At 38.1% G+C, this 13,370-nt stretch overlaps 1 protein-coding gene across 4 annotated transcripts in view; it reads right to left on the reverse strand.

Moving 5' to 3' along the window:
• Positions 1-13,370, reverse strand: part of DICER1 (dicer 1, ribonuclease III) — a 70,421-nt gene that overhangs the window by 43,516 nt on the left and 13,535 nt on the right. For 2 of the 4 annotated variants that reach the window (XM_070594176.1, XM_070594177.1), the window contains exons 2-7: positions 8,382-8,445; positions 7,347-7,448; positions 3,572-3,760; positions 2,781-2,943; positions 1,163-1,293; positions 56-190 (exon numbers count right to left, since the gene is read on the reverse strand). In XM_070594176.1, coding sequence (XP_070450277.1) covers positions 56-190; positions 1,163-1,293; positions 2,781-2,943; positions 3,572-3,715 — 573 coding nt within the window. In that variant the 5' untranslated portion in view covers positions 3,716-3,760; positions 7,347-7,448; positions 8,382-8,445. The remainder of the gene's footprint in view (positions 1-55; positions 191-1,162; positions 1,294-2,780; positions 2,944-3,571; positions 3,761-7,346; positions 7,449-8,381; positions 8,446-13,370) is intronic. The other 2 variants (XM_070594178.1, XM_070594179.1) reach the window with 2 other exon arrangements.

Genomic DNA, 13,370 nt, shown 5'->3' on the forward strand with positions numbered 1-13,370 from the left:
TGCTTGTACTTAGTAATTTGATCTGAATTAAGACTGACAAAATCTAAAAACTTACCTTCATAATTTCTCGGTAGGGGTGATCTAGGATTGCAAGATGACACTCATCAAACACCAAGAGGTTAATGTCTGACAGTGATAAGTAATCATTTTTCAAAACATTCAAGGCGACATAGCAAGTCATAACAAGAACCTAAAACAAAACTGATATCAGCACACAAAACATGCCATTCACCTGCCTAGACGCACTTACATGAAATCACATTACAGAACCACTGCATTGTAGGTCAGGATTAAGAAATTCATTAGTCAAAATTTAAAAATTCTAAACATATGGAAGCTCATATGTTGGAATCAAGAAGTAGAGTTAGGAAAATGTGGAAACAGACCATGACAAAAAACTCTTGATGATGGAGACCATGTTTTATGATAAATCTACTAAATCTCTTTCAGGTTTTCAGGTTTCTACAGCCTATTTTGACTGATGAGACCTGTCAATTTAATCAAATCACAAAACAATTCACACTGTTTTTTCCTTTTTTTTCCCCTTGAACCAACTGGTTTCCTGGAAGAAGACACAAACCGAATGTTCTTCTTACAGCTTGTCACTCTGTGGACATTTACGTGCTTTATTAAAGAGGACTTAAGGCAGTCTGTGAGACACACCAGTAGACTGCGGACTGCTTAAGGTGAGGAAGCATCTCTTCACCACTCCAGATCCACCAACATCGACCCACAAAAGGCCCTCAACGCATGCTGGCTAGACGGAAACGTGTAAGTTAGAGGAAGTCTGCGTCAAAGACCAAAGATCTCAACTAAGGAACCTCTCCAGTTTCAAGACATTTGACTCAAGGGTAAATTTTCCGAAAGCAGGTTATCTACAAGCTGGAAACAGGTTGTGGAAATTTGTGTTTTTCAAGCAAGTAAATCATATGGTAAAGGTGATTCTTTTCCATGAAGTAAGAGCAACATAAATCAATCATTTATTTGGTTTAGGATGAGCTAAAGTGAGAAAGAGCATATCAGGGCTGGTTTGTAGGCTGACAAGGCACAGGAAAGTAGAGTTTTCAATCCTAACTCAGATAACCAAGGCCACAGGTCATCTTATAAACCACGTCAACGACCTACAGGAATTTATGAAGTGAAGTTTCTCTACAAGTCTTACCTGGTGCTTAGTAAACTCTTGGTTCCATTTCTCTTTTGTCCAAGATGCATTGACTTCTAGGTTTGAGTATTCCCCAACCTTGAGATCCGAATGCGTTCTGACAGCTGACACTTGCTGAGCAACCTGGTTGGCTGATTACAAACATAGTGCTCCATGTAAATATGAGAAATCCTAGCCAGTTGGCTCTCTGGACTACTAATGATTAAGACAGTTAAGGAAATCCTTATTATTACATATTACACCTAATCATCAATTTTTTTTGATAGCCAATTTAAAATATTTCCAAGGTTATCCTCCAAAATGCACTTACTAGACTTACCACCTGCCTCTGTCCTTCAGAGAACCTTACGCCACCTTCCTCCTCTGCAGCTGATTGTCACCAACCTAAGATGGTAACTCCTAGGCTGGAATGGTAACCCCTCCAGATCCACCCCTCCTGTTTTCTTCAATAAAATTAGATCATTTCACTAAAAAGTTAAGACAGTCTAATACGTATTTAAAGCACATGAGAACATCACATGCTGAGACAATCTAAAAAAAAGGAGAGGGGCAACACGATTATATTAGTACCCCAGCGGCTCAGGTTCACATGGTACGCTTTTTATCTTAGTATACAATCCCAAACACATAAAAACCAGTATCTTAAACTCTTACTGAATATTTAACTTGTAAGACGTATCTAACTTTGTTTCTACAACTGGTATAGCAAAACCATAAATCAAAAAGCTACCTATCTCATAATCAAACACCTTTTGACATACTTTGTGAAGCTAAAATGTCAAAAACAAAATAACTCTGGGCCAGCCACACTGCCTGGTGGTTAAGTCTGGCAGGCCCCCCTTTGGCGGCTGTGTTTGTGGGTTCAGATCCTGCGTGTAGACCTACACCACTCGTCAGCCACGCTGTGATGGCAACCCACATACAATGTAGGGGAAGATTGGCACAGATGTTAGCTCAGGACTAATCTTCCTCAAGCAAAAAAAAAGGAAGATTTGGGGGCCGGTCCCGTGGCTGAGTAGTTAAGTTTGTGTGCACCACTGCAGGCGGCCCAGTGTTTCATTAGTTCGAATCCTGAACACAGACATGGCACCGCTCATTGACTGACGCTGGGGCGGCATCCCACATGCCACGGCTGGAGGGACCCACAACTAGGAATATACAACTATGTACTGGGAGGCTTTGAGGAGAAAAAGGAAAAACATAAAATCTAAAAAAAAAAAAGAGGAAGATTTGACAACAGACGTTAGCTCAGGGCTAATCTTCCTCAGCAAAAAAAAAAGAAAGAAAGAAAAAGAAAACAAAACAACTGCAACAACTCAGATTAGATTATGTTCCCAAAGTAAAGAAATGCAGAATAAGAATTAGATGCCATTACATTTAAGAGAAAAGCTTAAGTTTAATACCTGAGAAATAAAATGGTTAATATTTAAGAGAAATAGCATAAAGTTAAGAAATAAAACAAAATGATATTTCTCCTATCAGAGCTTCAACAAGCACCTTACTCATCAAACTCTCTAAACTTTCATAATTTAACTTAATACCCAAAGGAAAAATATGCTTAATCATAAAATCTCATCCAATTTCCTGCACACAATTTGAGAAAAGAATTTTTCGTTACCAGAGTTGACCAAGAACACCGTCCTTTTCCCACTTCTGCTGAAGGCGCCCCTGATCTGGTAGGACAGCTCTTTCGTGAGTAGTACTGCGATAAACGTCTTCCCTGAGCCAGTGTTTAAACAGACTATGGTGTTATGATCCAGAGCCGCTTCAAGCAGTTCAACCTAAAGACACAGTGGGAAGAAAGATTACACACTTCTTAACGAAGTACCAAACTCAGAAAACTGGATTTTGTTCTAATTGAGGAGATTTCATTTTTTCTAAAATCTTCCTCCAATAAATTTCCCAAAAAACATACTTTCCATATCTTTATATAAGAATTATAATCCAGGCATTAAAATGCCTGTTATATTTAGCTGTGTTGTGTAAACAGCCTTGAAATGGCGTTTACAATTTCTGTAAGACTTATTTTGCATGGACAGAATACTTCTTTAGAGTGAAATGAATGACTAAATTCACAGAAACTGTGGTTCTGCCAGTTCAGGACTGTTCAATCGAATCTCAATTCCGACACATCTCATGAGGACAGACACATCCAAATGGACATTAAGGGACAGTGAGGTTTCAGAGGGAAAAAAGTAAGAAACTTCACAAATAAAACTATCAAATCAATTACCCAGCAGATGTTAGGGAAGAAAAAGACTACTAAGAACAAAAGTATTTGGCATGAGAAAATTAATCAGAAGAGGAAAGCTTGAAAAGGTAAATGAGTTTTATATAAATTGTGTCAACTCTCTGCTAATTTACTCTATTTTAGTGAAAATGCTCCAGTATTAGTGTTCTCATTAGTACCTGATATTTTCTTGGCGTATAAATGTTATCATGAATTGCTTCTTGTTGCCATGGCAGTCCAAAGAAAGGACCCATTGGTGAGGAAGCAGGGGTCATGAGCTGCAGGCCTGCCATGCTGAGGGGTTGCAAAGCAGGGCTTTTCATTCATCCAGTGTTTCTTTCATTGCATTTTTGTTCTAGCACAGCTTACTACAAAAGGGAAAAAGAATACCATTACACAACCATGCAGGGTTAAAAACAAAAGAGAGTACAGAAACAAGAGAAACATCAGAATATCATTCCTATGGGCCTTTTCAAACTCTCCCTATAATTGTTTCAGCTTTTTCTTGATCTAAGAGGATCATTTTAAAAGTCAAGCATTCTATCCTCTCCACCCCAGCAATTCCACACCTAGAAACTTGTCTAAACGAAGTAGACAGCTGCACGAAGATAAGTACATGAACATTTATTGCATTATTACTTAAGAACAAAAAACAACTTTAAAGTGTATTAATAAAATTAGCTAAGTAAATTATGGTATAGCTATGTAAGGGACTACTCTGACTCCATTAAGATAATACATATCTATATTTACCAACACAGAACCACGTCCACAATATACCTTTAAAAGAAAATATGTATAGAATGATGCCTTATTAAATATATAGGTATATATATAAAACAGGTAAATACATACATCAATAGATTTCAAACATTCTTCATAAATTCTATGATGCTATTATTCATAAAATAAGAAGACAATGTAAGGAAGGCACTTAGCACTGTGCCTGCACACAGGTAAGATTCAAATGCCTGCCATCATTTTGTCATTGTATCAAAAGACCATAAACACGGAAGGTCTTTTTCTCAATTGACAACCCATCACAGTTGCACAGCTCACCAGCTATTTAAATACATACCTCTAAAACTAGACATATCCCAGACAAACTACAACAAAGCTCACCATTCCCGGAAACGGAAGTTTCTTCACGGTATCTAAGCACTCTTCTGTATTTCATGCATTCTTTTTTAAATAGAAATTTGATAACATAAAATAAAATAAAAACTGAGTGTTTTTAAAATTCCTAATCTGCAGACAGGGGGTTAGGGTCTCAAATCTCTACATGAAAGGCCGTCATTAGCTTTCCTGACTGTCAGCAGAATTTACTTGCCCCACAGTAAATGGAATTTTCTCCCTTGTACTGCTTCGGAGTGTTCATTGTTATCACTCTATGAAACTGGAAAGAAAGAATCCCACTCTTTGTTCCTTGACAACAAAAACTTGGATTCTCCTGACATGTTAAATTTATACCCATGGTACAACACGGTGCCTTTAAGTTGCTGCATCTAATCCAACAAGAAGTGTCCAGTATAGAGCCTTTGATGCAGAGGCGTAATACCAAATTCTGATTTCAGAGATTAATTCAGGTAACAAGAATTCAACATCCAGCTAACACAGGTGCAATCTCAACTAAGTGGTACAGGAGCCAACGGCTGCAGGAGCCAAGGGCCTTGGCAAGGCAGGCGGCCCGGGGACCAGGCAGGTTGTAATTCTCATTACCCTCTCCGAGGAAGACAGCAGGCACAGCACTCCAGAGTACAGTATGAAAGCCCATCACATTAGTACTTCCCCTGGATCCGACAAAACTGTGTTCTCCATGAGAATTAATCTGCTCAGTCTCTGCTGAACCAGAGCCCAACAGCCATTCCTCTTACTACACACTTAGCATCCACTTTCTCAGTTCCGCAGGCCCACAGGATGCATGTCCTCAGGCTCATCATTCAAGCTTCTTAATCAGCACAGCTGTCAAGGACCTGAAGTGAAATCTGTTTTACCTACTTTCCTGAGATGCAACACTGTGAAGGCCCACAGCTGAGATCTGCAGGCACCCACCACCTGGCTACCACGCCTGCGATACCTCGGCACTCCTCCTCCATTTCTACAGGCTGCTCACTAAAGGATGATTTATCCTTAAGCCTCACTCCTCACTGTTGACCCAACCCAAATGCTAACCCAACACCAATCAAAGACATGGTGGAAGGTATCAGGAAATAAGCCTACATCCTGGTGGTGGATGGGAATAAAAAACAAAGGAGAAAAGAGGGCAGTAACGTAAACCCCCAAACACATCTTCCTCCGCCCTCCAGAACCACATACAGCCAAGAAGCAGCAGCATCCCCGCCTCCCTACCACTGCCACCATTTCTCCTCGTATAGATAATATCAGTAATAATAATAATTGACAACTCCAGAAACATAGTCTACAAGATAAATGAGAGGAATGTTCTATTTTTTCAAAGGGGGGTGACTATATTCGTCAAAAATATCCATATCATAAAATACAAAGAAAGACTAGGAAAATGTTCCAGACTAAAGAAGACTATAAAGAGACATGACAACTAAATGCAGTAACTGATCTCAGACAGGGTCCCCTACTGCAGGACAATGCCATTAAGGACATTACGGAGTCCGCTGATAAAACTGTAGACAACAGCGCTGTTGAGTTCACCGAAGCCAATAACTGCATGATGGCTACGTAAGAGAACAGCCTTCTTCTTAGGAAACATACAGTGAAGTGTTTAGGGGTAAAGGGCCATGATGTACGCAACTTATTCTCACATGGTTCAAAAAAAGAAACTACAGGTAGACACAGAGAGAGAGTGTGTGCAACCGACAAAGCGAATGGGGCAAAGAGGTAAGGCACATATTCCTGTCCTGTTCTTATTCTTGAAACTTTCATGTAAGTTTGAAATTATTTCCAGACAAAGAATTTTCAAAATTAAATAAATAAATATGACCAAACAGACAAGGAGTTCCTTGAGTTTATCTGTGTCATCCACAGTACCAAACCACATCCTGGACATCGCAAACACACACTGTAGGTTTGTAGAGTGAAAGCAGCATCCATGTGAGTGACATAAAAACCTTCAAACACCTTCTATGCACCTTTCATAATTTACATCACGCTGAATATATTCACAGAGACACGTATATACACACCTTTTTCTTTTACTGCCACACATGCTCCAAAGAACAAGATGTGTGTCATTCTTTGCAGCTCCTAAATTTCCTGGTACAATGTACCATACATATATTTAAATAAATATTTGACAAACTGAATGAGAGATTCATAGATGTCCCCATGATATTGCAAAGAACAGAATCATTCAAAAAAAAAAATCCAAAGATATTTCTATTTGGTTTAGAAATTTACACCCACCCCATTCCTACTCACCCTGAAGGGTGGGGGTGGGTGCAGGAGAGGATTTGCAAGGAAACGGAGGACAGTAACTCGATCCTCCCAATTATATTTCCCATATGGTCAGAATATTTAAATTCATTTTCATTCATTTAGTATACAGTGCCTGGCATCAGTAATATACTTTCTATTCAGGGAAAGCAAATCCAAGATTAAAAAATTCAACAGGTAATCCAATAACGTGAAAACAGAAAACCCTATAATTTTGCCAATTTTTACTTTCTTTGGCGTGTTTAAACAGATTTTTCCCCCTTAACTTGGCCTTAAATGAAAGCTCTGAATCCCTGCTGGTAAGTGAAAGTTCTACAGTTTCATAGCTTAACTGACTATGGGTAACTGCTGCAGCAGAGCCAACACAGCAACTCCACGTGACTGCTTTTCAATGACAGACTTTACATTTCCGGTCAAACAATTTACACTCATGAAATGGCTGAGGTTGTTTCACAGCTTCCACATACTATTCACTTAGAAATCACTTGGTAAAACACACGAATAAACTCTCTTCCTCTTCCCACATATGATCAATCACAGCTTTACCGTTTTAATGTTTGAGATCTCTGTGTTGCTGTTGTCTGAACTGCATTTTGACATTGTGATAGCAGTTTTTTTGGAAAATCACAGCATGCCCAAGCTTCTGCTCTAAAAATAAATGCAAAAATAGCCAAGTTTAAGACTCCTGTATTAAAGAGAATATAAACACATCTACAAAAGAGCCCTATTGATAAGAAGAGTTGAATACGGGCCATTATTTTATATTAAATTTCAAACAAAGGACATTTGGGTTATTTTAGGATGAAACAAAGAACACGAGAACGGGCTGCAACAATAGCAAGCCTAATTCCCAGAGATCTGGGAGAAAGAAAAAGCTGGAGAAAAGTTCAGGAAAAGATTTCAAAACGAATACGAGGAAATCAAACAAAGTAAATAAATTCTAAAGATAGCAACTAGAAAATAAATAAATCAAAGGATAAGTACGTGTTATTTCCTAAATTCACACATACAAAAGAAATAAAGAAAACCATCAGAAGAGGGACCTGGCTGAGACCCAAATCACTAGTAATAAGTATTCAACACGTGTATGAAATCCACCAGCAATTCCAATTTCCCAAAATGAAATTAAAAACACAACTCAAACACCAGTTAAACCCACACGATAAACTCTTTTACAGAATTTGTTTACAAATAAAAGAATTCAGCAACACAGCTCAACGGTGTTAACGTTGTGGAGAAACGGAAATTTAAGAGTGGTTCTCCAAACAGAGATTATAAATCAAAAACTAAAGAAGCATAAAGTCTCGAGATGAAATGCTTAATTTAATTAACAGATGTTGATTTTGTTAGATTTGACACGAGGTTTCATTTATGCTCATTAACTTCCTGCAACACCTCTGTTACCACAAGGTCAGGAAGAGCAAATGGGCAGTGGTCTCTTCTCGACATCTAGTCTAGTTGTTTAAAGGACATTCACGTGGAGGTTGAACTTTCTCATTTCAGACACAAATTTGTTTTGCTAATCAGTTAACAAAGCAAAATGGGGAAACCTTAACACTACTTCAGCACGTACATATTTACCTCAAAATGCTGATTCTAAGTTCTTTCAGTTTCCAAGTCTGTATTAATTCATACCCTAGGTAACCTAAAAGCAATCAGAGAGAATATTTTAGAACATACAACTCATTTTAAAAAAACAACTATAAGAAATTTCCTATTTGACAAAATTTTCATATTTAACTTACGAGAATAAGATCCCTGAAAAAATAATTTATTTATCTATTGAGAGTCAAGAAAACAGTTTATGTCTGAAAGAGCTGCCCTTTAAAATTAGTATTTGTTATGTTCTAATACAAATGAAATTTTTTTAAAGGTATTAGTACAGTCCAACCAGATATTAGGGACAACTCTTGGCACTAAATTCCATTTTCCCCAGGAAAAGCTGGCTTTAGGAACACTTCAACGCGACGTCGGTCCATATGGTGCTCCGCATGAGCGGCCTCCCATCTCTAGGCCGTCAGCTTGCTTTCTAAAGCTACCTGGACTCTGACCTTGCACTCCATTCTGCACTGCCACCTACTAAGACACAAATTCAACACACCCACGGGGCCTGATGTGTCAGGCGCTGCATCTTTCCTAACGCAGAGTCCCCTCTTTACTAAAAACACCACAACCCAAATAATAAACTGATAATCCTTTAAAAGTGAATGCAGCTCTACTATTACAAAATTATTGCTAAGTTATCCAAATTATTTCCCTAGACAGTTCCGCAGAGAGACATATTAGAAAGTTAACATCCCAAGTACAAGGACCCCTTATTTCATGTTCATAATATAAAGCCAAGAGTCAAGGTTTCTAATTTTAATTGATGACCACAACTTAAATTACCAACAGGCAAACTCTTGTTTGATAGGTCCCTTTAACTTAACTGTGAAACAAAGACAGGCCACGTACCACTCAGTCAAGTTTTAGTATAAACCAACAACCTTCACCCCCATTAGCATCTAAATCCAGCATATGGCTGCACCCTTTCAGACAAAGGCATGGAACAGCAGACAGCTGACGAACCTGAAGTCAGATGCCTAGTGCGCACGCTCACAACTGCTAAGAGAAAACTTCCAACTCATTTATTTTATTATAATGTGTCACAGAATCTGATACTAACTTTACAAATATTACTATCTAGATTTCAATCCCACTCTCATGAAGTCCAAAACACACAACTACCATAAAGTCCCATACCCAACAAAAGAAAAAACACAATATCAACAATAGGACACAAACACTGTCAGAAGTACTTCTGTAAGCTAACAGACAAAACCAAAAACTGTTAGAAGAACTTTTAGTTCCGAGTGACAAAGAGGCTATGGAGATCCACGACATTATTTTAACTCCAACATAGCCTAATGACTAAGGGCATCCCTGGCAATGGATACAAAGTACCAGGTTTATACTTGTTGTAAAGGCAAATTAAAAATAAGAGGCTTAATTCTCCTAGTTGAAAACAAAGGGAATAGGGGCCAGCCCAGTGGCACAGTGGTTAAGTTCACACATTCTGTGTCAGTGGCCCGGGGTTTGCCAGTTTGGATCCTGGTCGTGGACCTACACACTGCTCATCAAGCCATGCTGTGGCGGCATCCCACATGGAAGAACTAGAAGGACTTAAACCAGGATATACAACCACGTATTGGGGCTTTGGGGAGGGGGAAGAAAGAGGAAGATGGGCAACAGATGTTAGCTCGTGGTCAATCTTCCTCACCCCCAAAAAGAAGCATTAAAAAAAAGGGAAGAGGCTCCTTCCTTCTCCCTTTTATTCAGAATTTCTTTCTCAACTTCTTCCAGTGTATGTGAACCTTCGTAAAAGCTAAATGAGCCTAGCCAGCCTCACGTCTCAGGAATGTTTCCTTAAGAACCTGTGAGCATCTCTGAAATGTCAAGAAAGATGATGCCCAATCTCCCCGACTCCTAGGAGCAGACGGGCCTGATTTGTCACCCGACTACAAATTGCAAAACCTACGTCCAGTCATGAAGATGCAAGAAAGCTAACAATTTCATCTTGAAAACATGGATGTAAAGTGTTGTAACCGCTTAGCTATACAACAGAGGAAGATTTCTTTCTGTCTTTGCAGTCTCTTCAGGGAACAGTCTGGGACGCACATCACATTCTGGTTTAATGCTTGCTCAATATAAAATCGTTTTCTTCCCTTCTACGTTTGTGGAGAGATTTTCTGGGTTTTTTGTTCTTGTTCTTTTGTTGTTGTTGAGGCAGCACTGATTTGTAACTATAAATTTCAGGTGCACCTCAGAGGAGATTTTATTTATAATTATATTTCCCCAACTTTGGGTTAAAAAAAAAAGGTCCAATTCTCAAATAGTATTCATGCCGAATAAAAAAACCTCCATTTCTTGGAACTCAAATACTAGAGAAATTCTAATATATACTGCCCAACTATATTAGGGACAGGAGTTTTAAGAATGGAGATGGAGCTTAGAAGGCAAACGTTTAGCTATATTAAAAAGGAATCTGCACAGAGAAAGGATCCAAGTTGTTTATAACAACTCCCACCAACCTCCCTTTTCTAAATTAAAGTGAGAGGAGAGTCTCGGCTGTTTTCAGTGAACTTTGTAAGTTGATGCTCTCACCTCTTAATACTTTCAATTACACAGTCACTCCCTCCTCACAGAGACCCTCGGATGTAGGAGGGGCACTGACTAAGGCCATGGGGTATGTAGAAAGCAAAGTCTTTTTTTCTTTTTTTTTTTAAGTCTCTTTCATTTAAAATCCTCTGAATGCCAGCAATGGGTCCAGCGTCAGGAAGACCAAGGTTTGTCAGACTCCACTGCCTTTCTCTAAGCTTGTTCCCTTGCCTGTAAAATAGGAACACCTATTGCGAGAACTAAGTAAGATTATGTATGTTAAGCTTGGTAGAGAAAAAGGGCTTGAAACACAGAAAATGCTCAATAAATGGTAGTTTCTAAGAAACCACACTACCATCTCTATCTAGAACCATTGTTCTCAAACAATTCTTCAGACTTTAAGGAACTCCTTAAAGGAAACCTAAAATGTTTTATTAATCCTAAGATTCAGTATAGAAAACATATTCTCATATAAATTTAAAGTATGTACACAAGATTTTACAGTATTTTTAACCAGATGAACCTGAAAAACCACAAACTCGAACAACCTAGTCACTATGAATTTACAGTAGGATCAAAATCAAACAAATTTAAATCATAAAATACGGTATATAATGTGAAATAAAATTAAATAGCTTTGTGTCAAGTTCTCTTTAAAAGCAAAAACCAAAAAATACTATATGCTACTTCTGTTTGGCTCCGAAGACATCACTGAAAACATTCCTTCACTTAACTGTTTCTTAGGCACTGAAACGGTACACAGGTGGGCAGGAAATCATCATCAAATAGACAAGTTTTGAAAATATAAAATATAAAAAAAACCAAAAAGATAGAAGATATCCACAGTATATAAAATAAATATTTCAAGGATTTATCAACTACTATTTGGTGAATATAGATTATGAAAAGACTAAGGTCAAACCAAACACTGAGAGACTAAGGAGAAAAGAAAAGAGATGATAATTTTAAGAATTTAAACACTGGTACCTTTAGCTAAATACACAGGACAAGAGAAATATTTCCATTTTTAATTGTCATATTTGTCATTACTAATTAGAAATCTTCACATAGTAATCTAGCCTACATTATCACAAACTTCATACAGAAATGCTCTCTGCAGTATTATCAACAGCAAAAAATGCCCCCCCCCCGCCCCCCCCCCCGCCAATCTCAATGTCTAACAATGACTGAGGGAATGGTTTGGTAAACTGTGGTTCATTTTACATGATGCAATTCAACTGAGCCATTAAAAATGATGACAGTTCCTAATGAACAAAATGCTTATGTTATGGCATTCAAGGAAAAAGCAGAACATTTTTATTTACAGTAAGATCACGATTATGTCTTCAAGTTAAAACTAAAGAAAAGAAGAAAGGGAGGGAGGGAGGAATGGAGGAAAATCCACCCCAAAATTGAGGATGGGATTACTACCATGAGTAATTTCTTTTTCCTTAAAACTTTTCTGCATTTTAAAATTCTCTACAATTTAAACACTTTATTACTTTTAGAAATGGAAAATGAACTTTCAAACTGAGGATGATTTGTACAAAAACAACAGCTTAGAGATATATGATTCTGTTTTAGGCATTGAAAAAAACACCACCTCCCTTCTTAAGCCATTAAATGTGGTAAAATTTACGCCAGTTTCTATAATGTAAACCACAAATTCACTAGCTTTCTTTTCTTGCACTACTCGATGAACCAAACAAATTTCTGGGTTTCTCTAAATCTGTAACATAAACATATTATGTTTACATTTCAACGTAATTATGCCTAAAATTAGATTTGTCCAAAATTGCAGTTGAATACAGGTCAAATACCATTTTAACAAATTCCATCCGTCAAAATCTCCATATAAAAAATATCTCTAGGCTGCCAGCCAATGGCCTGTTTACTTCAAATACTTAATACGACAACATTCCAACACATCCAAATGGCACAGACACCGCCCCTCCCCTTCAGGTTACCTATAAGGACATTTACCTTGCAGTGTTATTTCAAGACAGGGAAATACTTAATACAGCACTAGCTTTCAAGGTGAGTTTTAAGGTTAATGTTTGATTCCAAGTTTCTGTACTTTACTCAATAAAATATGGTCCAACAAGTCCCAGAGTTTTACTCAATTCATTACTACCTTCTGCCTATCTTTTACAGCATGGAAGAGAGGGCCAGAGTTTTCTACATCGAGCTGTTTTGAGACAATATAACATGAACATTTTAATACTAAAGAGAGGTCACTCCTGAGACAAAACGAGCCTAAGCGCCTGCTGAGTCTGATGCATGTTTAATCGATGTTGAGTCGGGAAAGGCAACACATTAAAAGTTGCAGGCAAGAGGTGCAGCACGCCATCACAGCTGTGTGCGACCACGCACAGCATCTGCTCTCCCTGGAACTCCGCGACCAGTGTGTCCCAATCTTTACAGATAACCTCC

The sequence above is a fragment of the Equus przewalskii genome, chromosome 25 (assembly GCF_037783145.1).
Source record: "Equus przewalskii isolate Varuska chromosome 25, EquPr2, whole genome shotgun sequence".
Classification (NCBI taxonomy): Eukaryota; Metazoa; Chordata; class Mammalia; order Perissodactyla; family Equidae; genus Equus; species Equus przewalskii.